General features: G+C 43.0%; 1 protein-coding gene and 1 long non-coding RNA gene across 3 annotated transcripts; one reads left to right on the top strand and one right to left on the bottom strand.

Moving 5' to 3' along the window:
• Positions 1–378: 378 nt before the first annotated feature.
• SLC38A4 (solute carrier family 38 member 4) lies at positions 379–22,157 on the top strand. Of its 2 annotated transcripts, none has more exons than XM_030014884.2 (16): positions 379–501; positions 4,628–4,858; positions 5,754–5,844; positions 7,066–7,181; positions 10,230–10,303; positions 10,437–10,529; positions 12,168–12,249; positions 12,342–12,424; positions 12,521–12,579; positions 12,975–13,253; positions 13,372–13,451; positions 14,591–14,691; positions 15,675–15,799; positions 18,425–18,569; positions 19,356–19,453; positions 20,848–22,157. In XM_030014884.2, the coding sequence occupies exons 2-16, from the start codon at positions 4,740–4,742 to the stop codon at positions 20,947–20,949; spliced, it is 1,647 nt and encodes a 548-aa protein (XP_029870744.1). In that variant the 5' UTR covers positions 379–501; positions 4,628–4,739; the 3' UTR covers positions 20,950–22,157. The 2 variants fall into 2 exon arrangements, with proteins under 2 accessions (XP_029870744.1, XP_029870746.1); XM_030014886.2 differs by lacking the exon at positions 379–501 and adding an exon at positions 3,012–3,125.
• Positions 22,158–24,600: 2,443 nt separating this feature from the next.
• On the bottom strand, positions 24,601–26,803 carry LOC115341611. The gene is made up of 2 exons (XR_003923456.1): positions 26,181–26,803; positions 24,601–24,986 (listed from the first exon to the last, which is right to left on the bottom strand). It is a non-coding gene; the product is annotated as an uncharacterized LOC115341611 (long non-coding RNA).
• Positions 26,804–27,451: the final 648 nt, after the last annotated feature.

Here is a 27,451-nt window from a genome sequence, read left to right as displayed (position 1 = left end):
GCGTAGCTCTGGAGTCGCTCAGATAAGAGCAGTGTGGGAGCCCTTAGTTATTTCTCCCAGATCCTATTTTCCAGGCTTATTACTACTGTGCTACTGCAAGTTTAATGCACACGCATTGTTCACAAATCAAGACTATCAAATGAAAGCATGATCGAGCCTGGGTGAAGCGTTCTGCGGATATGCATTTTGTAATAGTGCTAAGCTCAGAGAGCAAATAGCTCTGGTAACTGAGATGTTTGCCCTCAGTGTGCTCCAATAAACTGATTTACCTTTCTTCTTTTTTTTTGCCCTTTTTTTTAAAAAGAGCTGACGCAAGTTTGTCAAAGGGAGTTGTTGGGGTGTAGCAGCTGTTGATTGGTTCATCTGATACACTCCCATTTGTCTTTAAATCACTGTCCAACTGCTCTAGGTTGCACATGAGCAAACTTTTCATTACAGGTGCAATTCCTAAAAGATATAACCTGCTTAGCAAGCGAGCAAGAGAACCTGCTTGACTCAGAGGTAAACCTAAAACTTTTTTTCTTTACAATGTTTGATCAATGTATTTTAGACACTGGCCACATCTTTTAAAATTGAGAATTAGAAATGTAATTAATATGTAAATATAAGTGCAATGTGAAGGATGGGCTCCTTAAGATTTACTGACATGGTAATTTATGTTGGCAAATGTCTTTGGTATTTCTTCAGGAATGAAATTTAGTCTTTTTTTATTATTATTTGTACAGCAAACCAAACCTTAAGCAACAAAAGAAAGAGCAAAAGGTGTTTAAAATTGACCAGGCGATTAAGAAATTAATGCCTGCTTTCCTTTGCAGCCCTTGGCTAACTTCTGAGAATTTTTTTCAAGGCTCTTGATTTACTTGGCTAACACTTCTGTAAATAAATGAATTTGTGAAAGCAGGCTTTGCATTTTAATTGTTTATTTCACAGTGACAACACTTATTTCATTTTGAAATAGCTGCGCAGACAGTAATATTATAAACTCACTGTCATGCAGATTAAGAATCTGGCAAAATCTGCTAAACCAGATACCATGGTGGAGCTTACAAATTTTGATACTGCAAAAGCCATGAAAATGTTAGTCATATCTGTGACCTGGCATTATTTCCCCAATGGTTGTCCATTCTCTTAATGTCCTAACTGCAGACTGGACAGAGATCAATAACGTTGTGAGATCAGATGCCAAAAATTTCATCATTTTCTGAATTGTTGCCGAAAACCGTTACTTAATAAATGAAGCAGAGCAGCACCCCATACTTGAAGAGAAAAACAGTTTTAGAGGGATAAATACCTTCCCTCTAATAATAGGCGAATCTCTTTTCAACCAGCATTTCCATTTTAATGCCATACTTGAAGAAAAATCTTCTGTTCAGCCAAATGCCACAGGAGGCAGCAAAACCATTGCCGTAATGAAGCCAAGTTTAAGGAGCTCTGTAGAGCTAAGAGATTTTTCTTGTATGTAAACATAAGGGGGGAAATTATTGATTTTAAAGAGAAGGAAAAAGAAGTGGAGAGCTTTTTGGTTACTTCCAAACTTACAAAATTCCTCTCTAGGGAAAGGAAGCTGGGCAAGTCACGGTGGGTTTGGGTGCCGAGAACAGGGTTTAGGCACAAAATTCAGAACTCTGAAGCAGAAAGCATCAAATCCCAGGGAAGCTGAAGCAGATGAACTTTGGTTTTTCTCCTCCGATATCACGTGCCGGGCTTCTGGCAGGGCCCAGGCCTGCCCGACCTTGGTGGCCGTCCTCTGTCACGCCACCGCCGCCCCGGTGCCTGGCCATCCCCCAGGAGCAGCGGTCCAGCCGGCGCGAACAGGGCTGCAACCCAGCGCCCGTCTGCCAGCCCCGGCACCGGGCTTGGCCACGGTACGGCGTGCAGCCGCAGCCACCGTTTTGTTTTAAACACAGCCAGCCAGCGCGTCCCCCCTTTTGCTAAATAGTGTCTCGCAGGTGGAGGAGCGACCCGAGAGGCGAGGGCTACGCCGTTTGCTCCCCGGGCGAAGGGATGGCAGCTCTGCCCCTTCCACGTTACTGGTGGGGAGCAGGCGCAACCGGTACCTCAACATCCTTCCAATCCCGTCAGTGCCGGCGGTCTTAGGAACCTGAAGATACGGATTTGCCACCAAGGACCAGCTCTGCCAACTCCTACCGAAGTTCAAAGGCACCACCGGTTGTAATTACAGTCGTTAGTGTTTGCGGGATTCAAATCTAACACCAAGCCTGCTTCGTGGGTCTCGTCCTGCCCGCATTTATGCCAATGGCTTTCAGCTCATGGTTTGCAGACCCCCTTGAGCTCTACCAACCGCTCCCCAAAAAGTGACAACTGCAAGAAACCAGGTTCTCAACATATTTAATTTTGCCACCTGAGGCTTTGCACCTTCACCAGAAGACTTTTAGGAATTCACAGATTACAAAAAAAAAAAAAAAAAAAAAATCGAAAATCACTGCTCTATGCAGGAATTCCACAGCCTCTTGAGATGACGCCCACAAATCAGATTACTTGTGTAAATGTTTGACAGGACAATGCCCAGATGATTCTTATGCTGTAACATGTATTTCCAGCCAATTTTTGCTCCCCTTTCCAAAGTGTGTTTGCTGTGCTGCACAGACTTTCCTCCTCAGCCTAATCTCTGTGTAACTTAACTCCTGGCTACTTTTTTGCTTACTTTTCCTCTGTTTCCCAACTCTTTGAAGATCTGTGTTTATTGGACGGCCACTTCTGGAAAAGACGTTTCTCCGACAAGCAGTTAGGCAGTGCGCACGGGGGAGATTTTACCCTCTACCAGAACAGGGCTAAGCGCAGTCAGATTTGTCTGCCTGACTTTTACACCACAGATTAAAAATAAGCAATAGGAATTGGAAGGACTTTGTTTCTCAGACAGGGCAGCGTCTGCATTTGAAGACGATTCTGTGAATGAAACCACAGTTGGGAGGGCTCCGTTGGGGTTTTTTTTATTATTATTATTTTTTTTGTCTCCCGGAGTTATTCATAACCTGAGGGAGCAGAACCCCCCGGCCACTGGAATGTGTCTGCCGGCAGCTCTGCCCTGATGCCCGAATCACTCATCCCCTCACGCACACTCCCTGCGCGGCAGCAGAAAGGAGTAAACCCAGCCGCTTTCTCTGGTAGGAAATCTCCTAACGCACTCTGATACTGTTTTTCCTTTTCAGTTGTCTGGTCTGGGTGAATGTTTTTAGTAAGAAGCAAGGAGGCTGACTTTGATTTCTGGCCCGGAGTCAGTTTTAGCCTCCAGGATTGGTATTTAAAGTTCGCATTTACGTTTTTAACACATGCGCTCTAACATTTTGCCACCACAAATACATTTGTAGGCGTTCTTAAGAACTGCATGTGATCACTAGCAGAGGATAGCGAAGGTCTGGTCATCGAGCGAGGACCTACACATCCATAAATGCAAAACCAGGGAAAAGGCTATTAAATAATTGCAGGTTTAGTGTTACAAAGAGCCAGACATAGAAATTATTTGTTGCGGTGTTTTCTGATATTGTTATTACGCAGTGCTGGGCTGCATTTAGCATGTGATATTTATGAAAAATGTAATGGATCCAGCCAGTCTGCCTGATTGCAAGGTAGGAGGTAGAGTGCCAGGAGTCTGCAGTTCTGGCCCCAGGTGTGCCAGCAGTGTGCTCTCTGGTCTGTGCTCGCTCCCTTCACCCATGCACCCCTTTGTCTCCTCAGCTGTGAAATGGAAATATAAAATGCGTCAAGGAATATCTTTGGGAAGTGAAAAGTATTGTAAAACTGTAACATTTCTTGCACAGTGTTTTCCTCTTGAATGTGGGAATGAGCAAATGAATGTAAATGTGTATCTGCAGATGAGACTGTAACATAAAGCTGCTGAAATCCCGGAGGTGAAGTCGTCTTTGTAACTTTGGTTTGTATAGTTTCCTTTGGTCCATATAGAAATAGAGAGTTGAGCATTTATTCATATGATTTTTAAAAGGCAGGAATTTTTCTAACAAGGGTAAAGATAGTCAGTCTTTTATCCATGTAATAATCCTGCGTGAGACAGAGCTTCTAGTCATGGGACAAGTAAGAATGAAACACAGATATACTGAAAACCACAAACTGCTGCATCAGAATTGCACATCCTAATTATCAAAGGATGATACAGAGATGCTCACCTCTGTCAGACCCCAGTGAAAGGGACAAATCTTCAAAACATTTAAATCTGTGACAACATTAATCTTACAACAAATGATTCGAAACACTGAGCATTTCCCTTAAGAGTATGTATGTTTTGAAGCAGTAGTAGGAAAACCCTGATACACTCCCTTCATTTCTAACAGCAAGCACTTCTGCATCACCATCTCCTAGAAATTCAAAAGCAGCAGATCAAGAAATTCTCTTCTGCCGGCTTTGTAATTTTGCCAGATGCTGGACATCCACTGTGCATCCGTTGGCCCCTGCGCTCTTTACCATTTGACGGGATACAGCAGGGCCAAGTGCTGGCATATAAAGGGACATTATGCTTGCCCAGAATTTTCCCAGTCTGCAACGGTTTCCCCTCTTAATGCTATTACAAAGAACAAACACAAACCCAACGATTCACACTGGTTTCTCTAATTTGAGGAAAACTCTAATGAGTTCTGTTGTGTTTTGTTTGCAGAACAGAGTGTTCTGGCAGTCCCCGCATGGTAGAGAGGACCCGCAAGCAGACGGCGCGGTGCTGTTTACCCTGAAGAAACGAGCGTGTGTGCTGGAAAGCGCTGACCACTCTAATGGATCGCATGGAGCTGCAAAAAGTCAACATCGAACTTGATGATCAGAGCAACAGTGGGGAAAGCCTCGAAGACAACTACACGGAGCTGGTTGATTCAGAAAAGGCTGCAATTAGGAGGTAAGCATTTAAATGGGAAGGCTGTTCCGTTAAGGCTAGAAAGCAGTAATACAAAAACCAGCTTCACTAATGGCATCTGGGACTCAAAACATTTCCTAGGTAATACAATGAAATTAGTGTGGTTGTTTAGCTAGCCTTTTCCCACAGCACCAACCCTCCCTGCTCTGTGCCCTGGAGAACGGTGTGCCCAGTTCAGCAGGTCCAGCCCAGGACTGCCACCCCCACCGGCAACTTGCCGGCCACCCCCTGGAGTCACCTCCGCAGTATCCCAGCCCCCGCTTGGCATTTTCTAACCACCCCGGTCAGATAGTACATGTGTAAATTAACACGTTCTCAGGGCAGCTCAACCCGAGCGCGCCGAGCGGGGGAACGCGTTCCGGGGTGAGGTACGGAGGGCAGCGGCTCGGTGCTCCCGCGGGGACAGCCCACCCTCAGGCATCTCCAGCAGGACCCACCATAGCCCCAGCACCCGGGTGGCCTGAGAAAGACGTCTCAAAACCAGCCGTCTGCCTCCAGCTCTCAGCTTGCTGAACCCCCCAGCACTTATCCCCGACAGGGCAGTCGCAAAGCGCTTTGTTCCTCGGATGCGAAGAGCGCGCTCGGCTTCAGCACGCTGCTGGCAGTGAGGAATTGTTGCTTTCCAACATCTGCAATCAGATACAATTTGAAGATTGCTGGGTTTAAAACTAAATTCCAAGGCAAAGCAAAGATCTATTAAGCGTGCCATTGGACGTGAGAATCTTACAGTATAAAAGAGGGTTTTTTTTCTGAACGATGTTTAAATATTCACTGCAATGTCAAAGGAAAGTTTCCCACTGACGACAAAAGGCACTACCTGAACATAATGTGTGTCATAAGCCTTACCTAATATTTTCTTATTTTTCTTTGTGTTCAGTCCATTTGCTAGTGATGATGCAGAAAGTCAGAAGTTCCTTACAAATGGATATCTGGGTAAAAAGAAATTGGAAGAATATAATGAAGAATATGTAAGTTTTACTCATTTTTAAGAGTAATTACAAAGCAAATCTTATTGACCCAAATCTTTTTCCAAAAGTCTCAGTAAACAAAGTTACTCTGGAGCTTGATCAGCATAATCTTGGCTTTGGAAGAGTAAACACATTTTTCTAATAGTTAGCACAGCAAACCCTTTCTGTTGCCTTGCAAGTAAAACTGGGTCTTTCCTTCACAAGTCATCAGAAAAATTCCTCAGATCATAGCTGGACATCAGTAGCACCCATGTCATTTCACCTGAGATGTTCAGCCAGGGTGGGTCTGCATTTTTCTGACAGCGGATTTGGTCCAGGGGAACTTTGTTGCTCCTATATCAAGGTAGAGCTGGGCCTTAGTACATGTGTGCTTGTACTGTTTCCAGCATAGGCGTAAATTAATCCACATCCAGCCGCATTGCTTTAAAGAAAGGACATTCGTGTTCGGCTTTACAATACACACCGGTTCCTGGGGTGTGCGTGTTGGTACCTCTGCTCAGGATTTCACTTTATTCAAAGTTTTCATGAACTTGGTGCAAAGAAAGGCATTATTTTATTGCTCATGTTACAGGTTTTATTAGGATTGATCCAATACAAACAAAAAAAATATTATTTGTGGTTGCAAGCTAAAATTAAGAGCCATATTCCCCCCCTTTCTTTTGCACTTGGTGGCAGATGTGACTCCCTCACACACTATCATCCCCCCCTTTCCCAGTTTTTTGTCCTCTTCCACTCTCCTGCCTCCAGCCCGAGCCGCACAGCCCTTCCGTCTTCTCCCCCAGACACACTTTTCATTCTCCAAGGAAAGAAGCACGTCCTGCTTGGAGAAAAATTCAGTAATCGGTTAGATTAATTTTTAAAAATCACCTGAATTTTTTTTAAAACAGTAATTGGGAAATCTGTTAGATAGCAGCATGTATTTCTATAGAGGCTAGCCAGCCCAGCCAGTTGTGGCTATGTCACCTCGGTCGCCCGTAGCCCTCCTCCCCGCCGAGACACGGAGCGAGTGGGAAGAGGCAAACCCCTACCAGCACAGCTGGCTTTGGGGAGAAAAAAGACTCCTTATGGTGGCAAGCGCCTGTGGGCTCAGGAACCTTGATGAAGCTCCACCTCTTAAGGATCAAGGGAGCAATAAAGGGCAAACCAGCAGTTAGGATAATTAGTCTGTTCTGCTCAGTAAAAGGCAAATTAATTGCCATTTTCTGTGCTTGCTCCCAACAGCACCGGGGCAGAGCTTCCTTTGGAATGTCGTCGTTCAACCTCAGCAATGCCATTATGGGCAGCGGCATCTTAGGGCTCTCCTATGCCATGGCCAACACGGGAATTATCCTTTTCGTGTAAGTACATAGAAACAAAAGCAAATAGAATATAAGCAGTGAGCCGGAGCTAAAGTTTTTGTGGTTAGAGAGGTACGTTAAGCTTGTTTTGTTAGCTGAAAAGTTTTGTAAGATCATCTGTAATGAAAACATTTTAGCTGCACCGCAAGGAGCCTTCCGCTGCTGACAAACCATTTTTTTTTTTTATTTTAGCCCTATTTTGTATCAGGAACACAACTGTGAATTGATACTGTGCAGTCAAAAACCAGAGGGGAAGAACAGTATACGGGTCCTAAAATAACAACAGCAATCTTGGTGGTTCAGTATGGGAGTTCAACAAGGGAAATAAATCACCCTTAAAGTATATATTTACGTCATCCCAACTATCTAATCACTATGTAGAAATGGAAGAACAATATTCGCTCTAAGTCTGAAATAGCAGCATGCTTTGAATGCGAAGGCATTCACAGATTTATTCAGATTTAATGTTGCTCCCTCAAGTCTATTTGTACTCGATGTGCACAGATGACAGCAATGGAATGTGGCTGACATACAGTATGTATACAAAATGGGTTTTGATAGGCAGTAACAGATAGCCATGTGAGGGTTTTTAATCTATAGCTAACCTTGTAAAATGAGACAGACTGTACAAAAAAAAAAAAAATGTTGGTTTTCTTTTTTTAATTTTTAATTTTAACTGAAGCCTTAATTTTAATCCCCCATGACACTGGAATAAAACACGACAGTACTGTATGACAATAGGCTGTTGTTTTACATTACTGAAATCTAACAAGCCTTTAAATCAGGTTGCATGGCTATCTTTATATGGCTTCTTTCTTCTGGAGATTGTGTAGCTACGACAGCAACAGCATTTGAAATGCTACATGTAGCTTCTAGTTGCTAAGAAACACCTCCTGTTTTGCCAGTAGAATTTTTAACTGAAAATTAATTGTAGATGCAAATGATGTCCTGGATAAGTACTTCCCAGCACCTGCACTCAAATTGTTTAGACATAGTATTTGCAGAAACAGAAATGGAAGCTGGTTCTAAAATTGACTACATTAGAGTCTGAAAAATGTAGGATTTTTTTTTCTCCAACTTTCTCTGAGCACTTGCACTAACTAGTATGGCCATAAATTATCACTGGAAAGAAAACTGTGATACATCAAGCCTCACTTAGGGGGAAAAAAACACAACCTTTGTAATATTCTTATTTTTAAAGTTCATTCACACAGGTGGCTAAAAAAATCTGATATAAGCCTAATGACATTAGCTCTGTTGGCAGTGCTAAAGCAGGGCATAATGCTAAAGCAACCCTATGGAGTCATAAGCAGCAAAAACAAAGGTTGTCTCCACCCACAGCTCATTTTCTTTTCTGTCCTACTTCCATACTTTCTGCATGAGAACATTCTCCCTTCTGGTAGAGGAAGGAGTTTTATTTAAAAGTATAAAACTGTGTGGGGATATTGTTACCCCCATGGCATGCATCCACTTGCTGGAGGTTCCTCTGTTTTCACAGATCATGACGTTAGTGTTAGCGGGACAGAAAAATCCTGTCTACTAAATGGAAACTGCTGGACATTAATTCTAATTTAGACGATGCTGGCAGCATTGTCTAAATTTTTGTAATTTACCATTCTCATGTTGCCCAAGTGCTCTCATGCCGGAAGATGTTCCACAGGGTGAAGGCAAAAGGAGGGTTCTGAAGTTCCCATTACATCTTCCTCTCCCATGGGGAATGTTTGCAATGGCGTGGGAGCATCACTTCTGCTGCCTGGCATGATATAGCAAGTGCAGCCAGGAAGGCTTTGGTTTACCATACCTCATGTGTGAGGACACGGAGACCACGTCTCTGAATAGCAGCTGCATGGGTGCCCTTGATCAAGAAGGATGGCATCTTGGCAGGATACACTGCGGCCTCAGACACAATCCCCGCTTACCATACTGCGTGAGCCCACAGCATGAGGGACGACCCTGCTCACACGAAGTCAGCAGCGCTGCCTGTCTCTCTTGGAGAAAGAAACGTCAGAGAAAATTGTGACGCCCTGGTGGCCATCGCCTGGCCCCAGGACCTGTGTCTCCTCTTACACTGTAACTCATTTACAAACTCGGCTGTCAGCGTCTCCGGTATCTGTACCAAACCGCGTGTTCAGTGGGGTGGAAGGTGTGGGCACAACCTCCTGTTCAGCCACGGAGTAAGGCACATCCCTGTTTCCTAGCTCTGTCATGTTATCATCGCATCCCCTTCGGCACCAACACTTTTGCAGGCTGATGACAGGACAGTTATGGTAATAAGATATGCTGCCCACAGTGTTGTGCCCTGAAAATGTCATACAAAGCTACATTTTTCACCAGCAGTTCACAAGAGGCAGATAACTGAAATCACATAGGATGCAAATGTCACGTGGAAGAGACATGGCAGTAATCAGAATTAATGAATTCAGGCACCAGTACCTTCAAGCAGACTAGGCTAGAAGAGTATGCTGCAAGTGCTCCAAGAGCAGGTTTTTCCAGTGTCATGCCACGCATTAGCACCATGCAAAACTTCTAATGTACTTTGCAAAGCGTATATCTCAAGGTAAACTCCACGACTTCACAATAGCATGGCAGAATTCGAAAGTAGTGACTAGCCCAGAGCTGGCAGTGAAGTTGTCACAATCACGGTTTGGGGTTTGGGTTTTTTTGATAGCTCTGAGTAAGGAGAGAGATTAAAATGAGAGGTCAGTGAGAAGCTAAGAGACCAAAGACCTGACTCTTGCACAGAAATCCTTTTACTTTATTAGGGTCTTGTTAAGATGTAAGATTCTGTCTGTGTGGAATAACACAGAACTGGCATTTACGCAGACTTAAACAAGCCTTGAGGGGCTTTTGGAGTGTATAAGGTGCAACTGCACTCACAAGTAAGGTACAGTTGACACTTATCTCTGCATTTAGCACTGGGAATCCAAAGCACAAACTTGCTGAAAACTATTTACACATTGAACTTCATGAGAGTGAGGAAGTGTGCGCTTAAATCAACTGTGTCTCTGATGTCCTGCTTAGGATTCTGATTTCTGCTTTGCCTTGCAGAGTTTTGCTGCTCAGCGTAGCAATACTGTCGCTCTACTCAGTCCACCTCTTACTGAAGATATCAAAAGAAGGAGGTATGAGGATCAGGCTGTGACTGACTAATATTCCCTACTGCATGCTTGCATGTATTTTACCTTGGAATGCAATTCATCAAGAATGCCCAATGTAGTGGCCCACGTTTCTCTTTTGGTTTGTTTTTTTTTTCAGGATCACTAATATATGAAAAGCTGGGAGAAAAGGCATTTGGCTGGCCTGGGAAGTGTGGTGTTTTCATTTCAGTCACAATGCAGAATATTGGAGGTAAGGGGCAAAAGTTTTCCAACTTCTGATGCTTTTCTACAGAACACAAATGCTTTCTCTCCTCTGTCTGGCTAAACGGCATCAGAGATGAGCCAGGTACAGTATACACTATATTGTAATAAGGAAGGACAGGAGGAATTCATCTTGCCTAGTTTCAGCTACCTGACACTTCAGTGTTTGGTGAAAGCTAGTTGCCTGGGATCTCTCCATGACCAGTGCAGAGCCTTCAGGGATGGCTAAAATGGCTTGGCTGACTGTCCTCAAGGAGTTGGCCGTTTCTCTTCACTGAGTACAGCTCAGACTAGATACCATCTGCTTCAACTTAGAAAAGATTAATCTGCCCTAAAAGGAACAGCACATAGTTCTGATTTCTCCATAAAAGAATGGCTCTTCAGTAGTTCATTTTCCAGCTGAATCCTCTCCTTGAAATGACAGCTGGGTTGTGATCTCTCTAAGATGTTGAGTGTTGCAGAGTGATTGTTGAAAGTATTCATCCACAAAGATACTTCCTGTGAAATACCTATTGAGTAACCTCCATCCCCTCGGAGCGGGAGACTGTTTACTTACCAATATAAGTAGTAAGGGTAGGACTGTGCATTCACGCAGCAAAGCTTATTTCCTTTTACTACCCTGGAAGAAGCCTTTTAAGAGACTGGAGAACACCAGATCTGAAAACTCAGGGACTTTGTAATTTTTTCCAGCTTTCTTAAGGAGAGGTAGTTGAAATATAAATTAAATGCAACACTGGTCAATTAAACGTATGTAGATTTTTTTTGTGATCTCTCTCTTGGAACTTGGTACGTTTTGTAAATCTCCATTGACACATCGTTACTGTCCTTTTACAGCAACTTTGCTACCCAGACAGAGGTGGTTCACATCTCTCTACTGCAAGAGACTTTTTAATTTTGTTCATAAAAGGTCCTTTTCCATGGTCTTCCATTCCTTCCTCAAGCCTGGATATCAAAAGTGGTTGAATTCAGGAAGGAAGTATGCTTCCTTGTTAGAGAAGAATAGCTGTTCCTCTAATCTTCTTGTCTAGGTCAATCCATAGGTCTCCAGAGACCTCTCTGTGGCCAGAGTAAAATAACTGTAAAAAGCATGCCTTCTGGCAGTACATTTAAATGAGAGGTATAGAAGTCCACTCTTCCATCAGGAATCTTCACAATTAGTTTTGTTTTTTTATATACGGACTAGAGCTTTGGAAGAAAGAAGCTGAAAATAGACAGGATAAGGTAGATGAAGAGGTTTAGAAGCAGTAACAACTAAAGCTACTACAGAATGTCGATGGACACTATCCATTGGAAAAACAACATTTACAACCGAAAAGCAAAAGGAAAAGTTAAGAGTGTAAATTTCATCAGAACAGTGATTTGAGCATGTTGTTAATTCAGTAATAACTGTATTGTATTATAATACTGAATGCTAGATGTCATTCAGGACGTGCTCATAAACAATATCAAGAGAACATACCATCTGTTTAGTCACACTGTTACTGGAACAAAACTCATTTCTCTATTTTAACAAAAATTTGTTTCTCAAAACAATGTGTTTTTCATAAAGCATTAATGTTTTTTAAAACAAATTATTTTTGTTGGAACTACATTGTTTTCTCTGAAGGTGTTTGTTTGGTTTTTTCAGCAATGTCAAGCTACCTCTTTATTATTAAATATGAACTACCTGAAGTGATCAGAGCATTTATGAAGCTTGAGGAGAGTTCTGGGTAGGTATCTTTGCCCAGCCTGAACCTCAGATGAAAATTTTCACTTTGATGTCAATGATAATGATTGTTATTTTTTTATTCCTCCTTTTTAGGGAGTGGTATGTAAATGGGAACTACCTCGTAATACTCGTAACAGTTGGGATTATTCTTCCCCTCTCCCTTCTAAAGAGCTTAGGTAAGCTTAATGCCCCACTTAACCTCATTTCTTTTTTCTATTAGGATTGTGAATTTATATGTAGCTGAACTGTTGTTTTTTTTTCTTGCTGCACAGGTTATCTTGGTTATACGAGTGGTTTTTCGCTGACCTGTATGGTTTTCTTTGTCAGTGTGGTAGGTGACTGTTTGGGTATTGTCTCTAAGCAAATATAGAGCCTGTAAACTGCGCAACGCTGTTATATTTCTTACCATGACAATTTAATGTGGATGCTACAATAGCACCTGCAAGTGAACCAAATCAACAAGCCCATTGCCGAATGAAGCCAGAATAAAAAAGATCACCCTAAAAAACAACACTCGAGAATAAAAAATAGAGCAGGACAACAGCAGAGGCAGAATAACAACAAACATTTGCAGGAGAAGCAGAAGTGGTAGCACTTGGTTTCTTACTCCCTCTCTTTCCCCTCTCTCTTCTGTGTGCCTGCTTATATTTCTCTTGCCATACCCTGGATGTAAGTGTAATCTCCTATGGTGGTACTCTTCTGATGACGTTGTCTACTCTTTTGTAGGTAATCTTCAAGAAATTCCAAGTACCCTGTCCTCTCCCCGTCATGGACCACGGGGTTGAAAACTGGACCGCCACCAACAACACAGTGCCAATGCACCTGGTGATGTTACCAAACGAGTCTCTCGGTTCTGGTGTGAATTTCATGATGGACAACACAGCTGGGCACTTGCCGGGCCTTGAGGATCCAAGAGACACCTCACCCAAAAGTGGTGTAGAATATGAAGCACACAGTGACAGTAGTGACATGTGTCAGCCAAAATACTTTGTGTTCAACTCACGGGTAAGGGAGATTCTGTAGAATTTGTCTTTAGCCATTCGTACCACAGCTAAACTGCTGCCTGCCAAAAGTCAGAGGTACAGCAGTGACCATTCTTACTAATGGGAGCTTTATTTTACAGACTGCCTATGCAATACCCATCCTGGCATTTGCATTCGTATGCCACCCTGAGGTGCTACCAATATACAGTGAACTGAAAGAGTAAGGTTCTTAAATTTTGTCCCATACTTCCAGTTAACCATAGCTAGAGATCACTTTCTACATGTTCTGCCTTGATTGCTGGTGTGTAGACACCCACCTGCTAATGATTTATTGCTTTTTGTAGTAAGCAGATACTGGCTTTGCTTTGACCTAATAGTCAGGTATTGGTGACAGAGAACCACTGTTCAGAAAGCCGCATTGATCCATATTTACTTAGGAAAGGAGAAATCTGGACAGTCCTTCAAATGATGTGAAATATACTGGGGAACTTGGTTGCACTGAAACAGATAATTCTGGTTTCTGATAATATCTTAATGAGTTCTGTGTCCGGGTCAGCTGCTGCTTACTCTTAAGGTTTCTTGGGATGCCATTGGTTTGGGTGTCTTACATAGGCTCTTCACCCAGCCCATTTTGCTTATCAAATATCAAAAATCAAATACAGCTGCTTAAATCAGCACAGAGTCACAGTTGGGAAGGGCTAAGAAAATGCATTTGTTCAACAGCAAGAATTACATTACAGGAGGTTATGCTGCAAAACTCAAGGAGGCCAAGACCCATTACCTCCTATTTCAGCAGGTTTAACCTCAGAAGAAATAAAAATTCTCAGTTGACTTGGGAACATGCTTCCAGGTCCTATAAGCTGAAGATTTTCTTACACCAAATCTTTAACCAAAGGATTTCTAAAGAAAGGATTTGACCTGCAGGAGGTTCTTGAACGTGCAGAACAGCCCTATTTAGATATAAGGGTATGTTCTTATAGAGCTGACTGAAAGCTCTTGTCTATTATTATTACCTGCCCTGTAATTTTAGCCACTCCATTTTTTAGTTAAAATACACCATTTGAGATAGATTGATAGTATATAAATAATGATATACAAAGTAACATGGCACATTTATATGTTGTCATTAAGTAAGCAGTAGAAATGGCGTTTCGACACACTTCTTTTATAAGTCTGTGGTGTTGGTCTGCACAGAGCTGCGAAGCTTCAAGTGAAGAGCTCTGTATAACCAATACAGTTGCTCTGAACTTACTAGCCAGTGAGGGGATGTCAGTAGAGTTATGACTCTTCAGAGTACTTCTTGAACAAATAGAGGCTTTACAAGAATAGCACTGTTACTCTCTTTCTCTCCTACTTCAGTCGCTCCCGAAAGCGGATGCAGAATGTCTCAAATATCTCCATCACTGGCATGCTTATCATGTATCTTCTGGCTGCCCTCTTTGGATACCTTACCTTCTACGGTAGGTCAAAGCCCTGTTCTCTGCAGAATTTTCCCTCTCATTTTAAAGCAGGGAAGGTGGTTCTATCACACTGAGGCACAGGTGTTCGTGTATCTTCTGTGGGTCCGAATCCAGATGTAAGCATTACTCAAACATAATACCCAGTGTGTAACCTCCTGAATAAGCGGTGGGACTTATCCAGCTGTCAGGCCGCAAGTTCCTCACCCGTGAGAGGCTCAGAGGCACCTACTAGGGGGACCAGTTGTGTATCTCTTGGGTTTGTGAACTAGGACGACAAGCTGCTGTAAACTTGGCTCTTGGCAAAGGCCAAGAGTGACCGTACTAAAAATACTCTAGTGTTCAACAGTTTTACATGACACTATTAAGTGCTACCCACCCTGGCTCTGATGCCACTAATTCAGCTTCACCTATGCTGAAAAACAGGTGCAAATCATTCTAGTGTAAAAAAAATATGGGTGAGCTAGACTAACCGGTAGGTAAACAGAGCAGCCCCTGTATTAGCACACCGTTTTATGCAAACGCCACCTCTTTTTACCTCGTTAGTTCCTCTGTTACAGCAGAGAAGTGAATGACACAGCACAATCTGCTCTCTATCCCCGGGGCAAGAGGGCTCTCTCTGAGAGCTGGGACACCTGGGTGGAGGTCGAAGGGAGCTGTTCCCAGTTCAGTGAGTTGTTTCCTATTTGGTATCGCAGAAATTATTTTTACCTTAGGTTCCGCATCCACTTAATGACTTTGAGAAAGTCATTTGAGATACTGGAGTACAAAGCATCACCTCAGCGCTGTATTACCCTCATCATCTCTGAATGATGGACTTGAACTGGCTGTGCTGGGGAAACTCCTCTTTCGTGCCTAGCCCATAACATGTATCTGATGACAGCAGCTGGGCCAAAGCTAATCTTCTCTGGCTGCAGTATAAAGATCCTTTTGCATGTGCAGATATTGCTGAAGCAACTTAACTCCTTTCTGTTTCCTTTTCGTAGGAGAAGTTGAAGATGAGCTACTTCATACATACACCAGAGTGTACACCTTCGACACCCTCTTGCTGTCAGTTCGCCTGGCAGTGCTGGTGGCTGTAACCCTGACTGTGCCCCTTGTCCTTTTCCCCGTAAGTAACACAGCTGCTGAAGCTGAAATCAGGGCTAGCCCGTATACACTGACTGGATGTACTCAGCACAGACAGACTTTAACATTGAAGAAAAGTAAGCCTGAGTTTTCATTTGGGAGGGTCTGTTTTCTCGTATGCAGTTTGACCAGAGCAAGGACCTTAGGCAGTTAGGGTTGCAAACTTTGAAAGACTGAAATAAATCAGTCTTTATAAATAAATCTGAAATAAATCAGGAACAACTGCCCTGTCTCTCTCTGTACTATATTTACCAGAGCAGCAGTGTAAGTATCAAAGACTTGGGGATATACTGAAACCACTTATGAGATTTCCTACTATAGGCACCTACTACAGCATCCAAACTCAGGACAGACACGTGCAGCTCAGGCCACGTGCGGTGCAGGGCTGCCAGACCTGGCTGCCAAGGTGGAGGGGCAGAGGCCCTGGGCACATCTTATGTGCTCCTCTCTATGGACAGGGCAGAAAGCTAAGTACCAGAAAACAGAGGCAGTCAGGACTCAGCCACGTAGTCAGATGTCCGAGCAAAGTTTGGAGCTTCTAGGTGCTGTTCGCAGGGAAAAAAAGGCAATATCCACAGTAGCGGGGGCAGAAAGACACAGCTAAACAAATCGCTCTGCAGAGGGATTGACCCTTCTCGGGGATCAATCCCCACCTGAAGAGCAGACCTCCAGGCTCCCGAATGCACAGGACCGTCCCTCGTGCCTTCCCTGAGCTGCTACGCAGCAGGGCAGGAAAGAGTTGATCCCGGTCGTTAAGTCTGGGGAGGCCGGAGTGCCATTTGTAGGGCACGTGGACGCCCAGCATCATGCTGCCGGTGGGCTCCCAGCAATCCGCGTCACACCGTAGTGTTCCCACCTGACGAGAGCAGTGACCCTGGCGTCCTGTTGCTCCGTTGTCCTGGACGCAAACACGAGCTCTGCATAGGTACTCTTTCCAGGCTTGCTGACAAATACCTAAGAGAAGCGATCACCATTCAAGGCTGTCTACAAAAAAATAAAAAGTTCTGGTATAAAGCACCCAGAGTGATCAGTCCGTCTAGCTTAGAGCTCTCCGGTGCTCTGCCTTAAATGTCATGTTTAAACCAGTGACTAAATGCTTAAGTAAGTCTTAAAGAACTGGTCACTCTTCATGGGAAAACAAGCTAAGGGCATTGCAAAAGGCTCTTATCTGCCAGATGTAGCATTTTGCATTTTAACTTTCTGTATAATCATTTTTATATCTGAATAGTGTGCAAAGGCTTAGCAGTTACATACCACAGCACTAACTGCTCTGTTAAAAGAACTCCTGAGAAAATATCATTTCCTTGTAAGCCAGCATATCAAACAATTTTACACGGCCTATGAGGCCAGCCAGCCCAGCAGATCTAATTACTCAAAATTAGCAGCATAGTTGTATCAACTATTTTTTTATTAACTACCACATATGTATTTTCTTAAAGTAGTTAGACTTTATATCTTTTTAAAAAAAAAAGAAATCATTGCATTGCTGAAAAAAAAATTATATAGATCTATGTACCATTAGTCACTGTAAAACTTCAGTTTGATAGCTTCATTTTAAGGACTATGTCACGGCAGGAATAACGCACAAGATGCTGACAATAAGTGAACAAGAACGCAGGCAGCAGTTCTTTGGTGGAATAAAGCTGTTTTACATCAACTCAGGGGCTGGACAAAATTTTTGCAATCTGCCTCCTCTTCCTAATATTGGCTCATATCAACCTGAGAAACATAAAATGCAAAATTCATGCTGTGTTTTCAAATGATGGGCTCCAAGTCTGACAGAAGCCCAAACATTTATTGAATAGCCAAACTCATCCACAAACAGTTGTCTGTTGTTTTAAAACAGCCAAACAGAAGTGGGGTTTGAGCTTTTTACAGTGTAAAAACATTTTTGTTCAACTTGTACTTTTCAAATCTTTTAAGTTAATCACGGTACTTTGGAGTAACACTGTCTCCAGCCACCAAAGGGATTTGCTCTTGACCTTTTTCCAACTTACCATCTTTGCTGATGAAAAAGCAAAAAAACTCTCTCTCTGTTGTGTGAGAAAGTCAGCGGAGCAAAAAGGATCCTCTGCAATAGCTTTTAGGATCATAATTTCCAAGTGGCATTGAAAAATACGCTTTTATTTTGAGAGATATATATATTTAATGAAAGTAAAACAACAGCTTGCTCTTTCTCTCACAAAAGTAAATGACAGAACTCCTGTGGGATTTTCGGAGGGATCAGGTTCAGGAATACAGCAACTCATATTTCACCCGTGCATTTTTTGCCCGCTGATTAGTATTCGTAGTGGGGGTTTCTTTGGGGTTTTTTTTGCTGATATAAGCATCTCTCAGTTGAACAGATTCCATGTCCCTGATTTTACACCCTATTTACTTGACTTTCTTCTACACTGCAAATATTTGAGTTTCTGCATTAAACTGTGAACCCAGTTCTCAAAAACCTACATCAGAGTGAGATTACATTAAGGGAATCAAAGACTGAAAACACATTTCTTCAGTCAGAATTTCTCACAGCAAAAGTAACTAGCATAGACCATTTAAAAAAGTGAAAAGCAAAGATAAATTAATTGCTGTTTTACTTTCCCTGCTGGTTTTCACCTTACAGATCCGTTCATCTATCAGTGCGTTGCTGTTTCCCAAAAGGCCGTTCAGCTGGATAAGACATTTCCTGATTGCAGCAGTAATTCTTGCTTTTAATAACCTGCTTGTAATTTTTGTCCCGACTATTAAAGACATCTTTGGATTTATTGGTAGGTTTCATAAAGACTTTTTGTTTACTCTGTTAATCCTTTCCACAACACATTTACATTCATGGACTGAATGACAGTCTCAGTTTGGGTCCTACAGTGGAGTAATATAAACACAGATTAAAGTTAAAAGGGACACAAAAATTCCCGAAGAGCTGACAGACAAAGCTAAACGTTACCCAGCTTTGTTGCTACCTTGCATGAGGCACAAGGAATCGAATAATCCCAGTATAAAATCTGGTAAGGAATTCCCATTTTGGCGGCAAGGGCATTTAGTGCGTGTGGAGGAGAGGGAAATCACTTTGGGTTTTCAAGCACCTATAGCCTAGACAAAATGTATTGACTTCCAAACGGTGATGTTGTTAGAAAATGGAGAAAAGCGATGCATTTCTTTTGTCATTCACTGTTCTGCCCCTACCTCTTTCTTTTGGTCAGTTTTGCCCTCTGACCAAGGAGGACCACGAAGAGCCTCCATGCTCTGAGCTGCCTGAGGACTCAGGGATGCAGATACCCTTAAGAAAGACACCTCCATGGGGGTTCTGCCTTTTTCAGATTTCATACTCCACGCGGGCAACTGGTTTGCTCCTCCCAGCCTTTCACACCCGGGCCACCACGTTGGGCTCTCGGTAACGAGCGCCTCGTTGGGCCCCGAGCGCTCAAAGAAGCGTTCGGACATCTGCACGAATGCTGTCGACAGAGCAGCTGCCTCCCCACAGACTCTCTTTTGTAGGTGCACCACGTTGCTGATGTGTCAGACGGCACGGTACTCAGCTCTGCTTTCTCTTCCAGGTGCCTCTTCTGCTACGATGCTGATTTTCATCCTCCCTGCTGCTTTCTACCTGCGGCTCGTTGAGAAGGAGCCCCTGAGGTCTCCCCAGAAGATCGGGGTAAGGGAGGTGGCAGCAGTTGCAGAAGGAAGGATGGGAGGGTGTGTGCTTTCCGCTGGTCACAAATACTCAGGCCTTTGACTTGCAACAGCCAACAGTCGCTTATAAATGGTAGTGTCTCACGCCAAACACAGGTCGGGCGGTGTGATTCACCTTAGCATGGAGAGCCAGGCTTCACAAGTCAAAGCCTTTAGTGCCCTGCTGCTACTGATACACAGCAGCGAGTGTCCTAGGTTAAAGTGTGTCTTAAATCACTAGAAAAAGGCATTTATTTAATCGAATCTAAGCTCTAGTTAACACCTGCACTTGCATCAACAATTCCAAGACAGTGTACAAGGAGCCGTTGGTTCATGTGAGAAGGCCAGCTGTGGATTACCAGGAAGACGGGAGGTCAAGGTTAAGAAGGAAGTTGTATTGCAGACATAATTAACTCATAGTGAGTTCCCCACTGAGACAGATCCATACACCTGCAGGAGACTTATATGAAGGTCTATCATTTATACACAACGTGAATTTATACATCGTGCCAGACTGCCCCAGCAGTACCTTTCATCCTGAACATCAATAGCTATTGCACATTTAACAATATCACCAAGGAGATGTCCTTTACAAGTTCAATCAGAAAAGTTACTGATGAAGGCACATAACGTAAACAGATGTACATATACACATCTATACACAAGTTCACAAAAACCATGGAAGTGGAACTTCAACCGATACATACTGCAAGTATTAAAAAAAAAAAGGTTATCATAAAAGGATTTCTAATGATTACTTTGGAGCTGTTATTATAGAGAGACTGTGAATATTTGTTCATGTCTCTTTGTTCATTCTTCATGTTGCTGTGTGTTAGGCACATCTAGAATTTCACACCCTGCACTGAGATCACATACAATATTCATCTTTGTGTTGCAAGGCAGAATATTGTTAAGTGTAGACAGATTACGGTAAACTAAAGCCCCGCTAAAGCAACGGGTGACTATAAACACCTGAATCACTTGAATATATACAGAAATGCCTTCAGAGAAGAGAGATGGGCTTACCTCTTTGTCTAATAAGTATGAAAAGGATTAACTGAAGCTGTTCTTGATATCAGAGAAAATGATTGTTCACTGAAAATTGGTCAGTTTTTAAAGGAAAAAACTGTTCCTCTGCTATATTTTGTATTATTCTTCATGGTAACAAAGTGGGGTTTTTTCAGCTCTAGTCTTGTAAAGCCTGGCTTTCTTGGACTGAAATTCACACAGGACTAACTTTGATTCGCGTAGCTCATGGAGAATGACCCAAACTCAGGCCCTGGTTGTTAGATAAATGTAGTTCCAGTGGGGCAGTCTGTGAACTACAGTCTGTTCAATCACTTGCTTTATTAACAAAATCTCATTTTCCAATTGCAGGCTCTAATTTTTCTCATACTTGGCATAATCTTCATGATTGTGAGTATGACTCTTATTGTAATGGACTGGATTTACAATCCCCCAAGTTCCAGACATCACTAACCTGTGGAGACAAGCAAGTGCTTTTTATACCATAAACATTTGCATTTTGTGTTCTGAAGGACACCTAAATGGGACTGTTATTCCTAGCTAGTAACTGCAGTATTTTGAAGACAGTTTCTGGTAAGGTCACGAGAACTCAGTGGAGTCTACGTCATCCTTTTCACTAAGGATCATTATTTATCCATTAGGAACCTGAGCTTAGCATTTCTGGCCAGGTGAAATGAAATGTGTGGTGTGGATGCTTTCTATTTTCAAAACCAAAACAACTGTGTACATAGTCCTCAAAAATAGCTTGGTGTCACCCTTTTCAGACTCTCCCATTATACTAATAACCACAGTTCCCAGAGCCCTGGGAAGCTAATGGCCAGAAAACCAGCTAGTACCTTGTTTTCTATCTGAAGCTCATGGGAGTGGCTGCCCAGGTCCAAGAGAAAAGGTACAGTTTCTGTAGGGGATCTGAAAGGTGACTGCTCCCTACCAACCTGTCCATCATCAGAAAGATGATGGCTTTGACAAGCCAGTGGACAAAGCTGAGCATCAGATTTGTTGCCCAAATTCATCGCCCTTGGCAGGTGACGGCTGTCATACTGAATAAAGCTCTCTGGCGCAGACCCTGTGCTGGGGCGTGTGCTTGAAGAACAGTTGAGCATTCGCGCTTTGGTGTTAAAGATGCCTGTGCTGGAAACGTCAGGCATTTCTGCTGTGGGTTTTTTTGGTTTTCTTTACTTTTTTAATTCTTGTGTGAGCTTGCATCACTGAACAAGTTATATCCTCCATAGAAACTTGTCTTCCATTCTCATGGGAATTTAAGGAGACAGCAAGGGGTGGCAAAGCACCCTGTCCAGTATTGTTCAGTACTTGTGTATTTGATAAATGTTCAGTGCAGGAAACTGTAATTTGCTATATATAAAAATATATGTATTTATGTACATAATTTTTTGTTTTCCTCTAGTTACAAAAATGTTACCCTGTGGTAAATGATTTTTGAAAATTTTTTTATGTGTCACTGTTTTCATAGCCACACACTTAATATTGTTTTGAAGAAAACATATTGGATCGGTGGGTTTGTAAAAGGTTCATTTTTATTCAGCGGTGTTTGAAATATACCTGTAGCAAGCCCTAACTGTTACCTGTGTAAAAACACATTCAGATGTTTACTACTTAGGTTACAATAAATTGCAAGATGTTTTCCTCTTGAGAATTTTTAATACGTGCCTCAAAGTTCTGTATTACCATTGCACACCACAAATTTGGGTAGAACTTGCTCAATTGCTGTACCTTACCTTGTCTATGCGAATGCTAGCATTCAACAACATACCTAATTAAGGTATGCAAAGGAAAAAACATTACTGACGATCTCAAGCATATCACGCTATGCAGCTGTGCAAGACAGAAAAAAAGAAGGTTAAGTTCCGTGTTATATGGATGCTTAATTAACACCCAGTACCCTCCAGCTTGTGATTTTGGCTGTGCTGTGGAGTACCCACTACATATGCTCTCTGTACACACCAAGGAAAAACAGTCAGAGAAGTCACGTTAACTCCAAAGCAGAGCGAATGAGTGGGAAGGTGTAACTGTTGGTTTTAACACGCTTACACAAATCCAGGCTCGTGTAATTGGAGTTTTCATTTTCCAACTTAGAAATCTGTTGAGTACACACCTGTGAACTCAGAAAGCCATAAAGCACACAAAAGTTGCCTCTGCTCACTCCTCAGCTTCACACAAAATTCTGTGTGTGTGTATGTGGATAAATGTGTGTATACTTACAGGTTAACTGGAAAAGCATATCAAATACATATTCCATGCCAACTGCTATCTTCCTGAGCAGTATTTTATGCTCACTTGAGTACTGTATCCTTAATATACTGGGCCACGCTTCCTCGCAAATGCTAATTCTGGCTTTGCAGTTTTTAAGAAAAAGGTGCGAATAATCTTTTGCTCTATTTTAAGCAGACTAATACAAATAATGTTGCGTTATTACTGAAGAGGCCTATAACATCGACTAGAGTTAATAGTAACATACCCACACACCTCTTTTCCTGTTACCGTTACTGAGAGTTACACGTATGGAAGAACTGAACTGTAACCGCATCTTTGCTTCAGAGCAAAAGCACATATAGAGACTGCAGCTACATGTAAAGACTCAGGAATTCACGTAGCCCACCTAAAATACGGATGACCTCAAGGCAAGTAACAGAAAAACTATGGAACAATGGCATAACTCATTGCCTTTTCACAGCACAAAACTGTTGGTGTCCAAATAGAGGTAGAGAGTCTGTAAAATGTCAGTTTTTCAAGTTAAAATACGTTGGTCACAGCGATATGCAGCTGCTGCGCATACTGGGAGCAGGGGTAGTATTGCACACTAACTTATTGGCACTGCTGGGAATGGTGGATGTTGGAGTTTCTTGTTCGTTTTGTAACGTTGACAATAGGCCTTGTGAGGATTTTTATTACAAAACCATCCATGGATGTATAATAAATGAATTTTTCAAAGACCATAGATCTTTTTTTCTTCTGTTTTAGGCTAGCAGGAGAAGGAATTTCTTTGAAAATCAAGGAGAGTCAAACCGGTAGCCTTAACGCAAGCATCAGTAAAACTGCATTCCCTTTTAAGAGAGAAATTTGTGTATCCATGTATCCGCAGATGAGCAACATGGCAGCCCCTTCATATAACAACTCTTTTGCATACCCCGTTTTGTATCTATGCATGGAGCTGCATAGACATCACCGGGTAGAGAATGGCTGGCATTAAAAGTGGGGTTGTCTGCGAGATACTGAATGCGTCATTCTTTGGAGCATGGGATTAGCCGGGATACACAGTATAGCAGCTAAGTATAGTCACTATTAGGAGCGCGTGCCAGATGGTACCGCTCTGTATAAATACTTCCTATCGTTGCAGCTGTAGGTTTTCCCGCTGTTACATATTTGTCTGGTGTATAATCGTAGCCCAAAATATACTGGTCTTCGCACCGCTCCAGCACCGATGAGCTCATGTGAGAACCACGCTCGCAGACCTGGCCAGCCAGCGTTTGCCACCTGCCTGCTAATTAGGGAGACACTGCAGACCAAGACCCTTGCTCACACCAACATCCTGCCCGATTTTCTCCTTCCCTTATGGTTAGGTATCCTTAATTCCCTGCAACATCTCCTTTGCTCTGTCTCGATGGTTCCTGACCTATAACTTTCTTGTGGCAGAAGCTTGTTTTAATTAAACAATTAAAATTGTGGCAAGCGAATGAGGGGAGTTAAAGAAAAGGAAAAGGTATGTGTTCAAGGACAAAAAAGAAAGCAATGAAAATGTGTTAGAAGTTTTAGCACTCATAGAGGTGTGTCATTAAATGGATGTGACAAGAATGCCAGAAGTGATATAGAAAAATACAAAAGTAATGAATAAATATTTCAGCCTGGATTTTGAAGGAGGCAGAACAAGGGACACTCATTAGAGGGCAAAGTTCTCTCTAGTCCATAAATAATCAAAGATGATGTTAAACAACATCCATCTGAAAGAAGGGCAGCAGGCCTAGATAAGCCACAAAGCAGCTGGCTCTGGTGTTAATTTTCAGTAAACCCTGGCATGCTTGGCTAGTTCTCAATGGCTGACATAATAGTAATTAGAGCTAGTCAGCAATTACTCACTGAGAGGTCTAGTTGGTGCTATAGGTGGAAAATTTCCATTTATTTGACTTTAAATTTCAATGAAAGTGTTTCTGAAAATGTTCTATCGCAACAAAATTCTGGCAGAGCCCCGGCAGAGCTGAGTGGAAACCTGCCTGGTTTTCCGTCAACATGCCTGACAAGGTGCTGAGGGCTCCCGGGCGTTACAGCTCCTGGTTTCCACACCCCCCCCCAGCAGCTTGGTCCCCCAGGAGGGGGACCTGCTATAGGGCCAGCCCGCTGACACCCAGCGCAGGTATTTTGGCTGGGGCTCCAGGGTGAGCTCAGGGTCACGGTTTCCTCCCGTGGAGCTTTGTCTCAGTGCTCTGGTAGCAATCCTGTCAATATTTCCATGGTATATTGTGCTGTGCAGTAGCATCCTGAAAAAAAAAAAAAAAAAAACAAAACCAAAACCACCAAAAAAACCACCTGGAGAATGGTTTTAATTAATTAAATCATCACTGACTGCGAACACTTGAAAGCTTGTGCTGAACCTGGGTGATAAAGACGGTTTTCAGGAGAGCATGGGAGATATGAAGCTGGAAGGGATCTCAAGTAACCTCCTGTTCCACACCTGGGTTAGATAACAGTCTTAGGCTAGTGTTTGCAGGGAGCAACATTGGCTCCAGCTGCTCATTTCAGACATTTAGTAAAATCCAGGGGGAAAAAAAAAAAATATTGCTGTGCTAACTGCTCTCCCAACCACTAAAGCCTGTGAAGAGCTGCTGTTTCCAGCTACGCAGGAGACACCGCTGATACCTCCGTACCCTCTGGACACGGAGGTGCTGGGGGGCAATTCGCAGTGCTGCAGAGATGCCGCCTTCATCAGCAAAGCAAAGCTGAAAGGGGTTATGTCACGTGGAGCCTAAATGCCCCTGCCCGCCTGGTGAGCCAAGCTCTAAACCTGATGCATCGTCATATAACGATAAATAGCTTCGGAAATCAATACGCTGTCTTAATTTTGCTATGTAAAATGAGATGGAGACCTTGTTCCGTTACTAACAATGAAACAGAAGGTGTTTATCACCCAGCAGAAGCAAAACTAAACATAAAAGGACACTCGCTTGGCCACAGCTCTCCGGGACACTTTGAAGTGGATGTTTCAAGTTCCACACGCTCAAATGGAAAGTGTTCACAGAATTTATTCATCTTTACATACAGCATGAGCCTCTCCTGGCACATTTATCTTAAGGCTTGGGAAAGTTACCCTGTCCTGAGTAACAGATTGTCTACCCATAAATTATTACCTAGCTGTTTATTCCCAGAAGGAGGGTCTGTACCTCCTCTCGGGGGAAGCTCACTGATGGCAGGTAGCGATGGCTGCGTGCCATCAGCGCCAGCCTCCTTTTCCCTCTCTGACCGAGGTGAAATGTCTGCCTTTCCCACCACAGAGCATCCGACCCTTCCCACCGTTTCTTTCCGAGATGGCTGGGTTTAGCTTTTACGCAAGCAGCTCAAGCCATTGACCCAGTTTCCAGATTGCCGCGCTCAAACTATCCCGGCAAACAGCTTCACGTGCAGGAGTTAATACAAGTGCTCACGCTAAGACTGACGTTTCTCCTGTGAATCCCCACCTTTAACTTGGTCCGTCCTGAGCAAACGTAGAGGGCTTAGCACAAAACGTTTCTGAACTTCCCCTGGAAGAAGCAGCTGCTGAGGCAGACAGCTTTTCACATACCCCACGTTATTTACTGTTTCCTACAGGTCGCTTGCTGGTCTCCCCTTGGCTTGCAACAACACCTCCTCACCATCCAGAGGCACTTCAGCCTAAAATATCACTAGTGGACAGAGATAGGTGCCCTATTTATGTCCTCAAAGCCTCGTTGCAGGGGTTAGGAGCCACCTGTTTCCCTCCTTCAGCTACAGAGTGATATGTTACATATACTTGAAACCTGCAATGAACTGACATAAATCTTCCGATGGGGCCCGGGCTGTCTTAATATACCCCTTTGCTCTTAACAATGCTTTTGCACTCCACAGTTCATTTTATAAACCTGCTGCAAAATGCCATTCAGACCTTTTTTTAATCCAGCCTCAAAGAAAACAAACATTTGAATTACCCCTGCTTTTACACCTGGGAGTAACTGGGCAGGTACAAGCTGAACAGGAAATTATGTTCCCCATTGTTTTCTCCAGAAAATCTTATGTCAAACCCTGGGCTGTTGCAGGGAATGTGGATCCTTATATTGCTCATTAAGAGTCTGCAAGACACTGAATGTTGCTGCTAACGTCACCCGTAGTGAGCTGTGCAAACATCAGCACAACTTGTAGCTAAAGCAACAGCAGGCAGTTAAAGCAACTATGTTCCTAGAAGCTATTGGGAAATCAACAAGATTACCCAGAAAGCAAGTTCCCTGAAATTGTCTCCAATGCCCAAGATCTCATAGTACTACGTGAAATACATCAAATTGCATTCAGTCCAACAGCATTCATGGTGGGGTGAGTCAGGCAACCTAGTCAGGAATAACTCATTTTCTTATGGACTCCTACACACTGCCAGAGCCATGAATAGACATTTTGGTTAAATGGGAATATTTTACCTGGCTTCAGGTACAAAAGAAAAACAAGGACAAGCTCAATATTTCTGTAAAAAAAGAGGGCATCACCAGCATCCTCTGGATGGGACCAAAACCGTTTCCCTTCCATAGACACCGTGCCACCAGCAGCAAAGGGATCACATCCTTAACTTCAGAAGTTGGGAGCGTGCAATTAATACCAGCTCAATCTGTGCTGCAGCCGCTTTGAAGCCCAACAGCTACCATGAGGGCCAGGTTACTTATTCAGCAGAGGGGACGTTTTGTTAAAACACTGGAGTCAACTAAGTGCCAAAGTCCTTAGCCAGCAT

Source organism: Aquila chrysaetos, chromosome 5, assembly GCF_900496995.4.
Source record: "Aquila chrysaetos chrysaetos chromosome 5, bAquChr1.4, whole genome shotgun sequence".
NCBI classification, from domain to species: Eukaryota; Metazoa; Chordata; class Aves; order Accipitriformes; family Accipitridae; genus Aquila; species Aquila chrysaetos.
This window is presented reverse-complemented; position numbering and strand designations above follow the sequence as displayed.

Coding starts and splice junctions, on each gene's coding strand:
- SLC38A4 (XM_030014884.2), top strand. CDS start 4,740: ATGGATCGCATGGAGCTGCAAAAAGTCAACATCGAACTTGATGATCAG. Junction 7,182..10,229: donor ACGGGAATTATCCTTTTCGT/GTAAGTACATAG, acceptor TTTGCCTTGCAG/AGTTTTGCTGCTCAGCGTAG. Junction 13,254..13,371: donor ACTTTGTGTTCAACTCACGG/GTAAGGGAGATT, acceptor TTTATTTTACAG/ACTGCCTATGCAATACCCAT.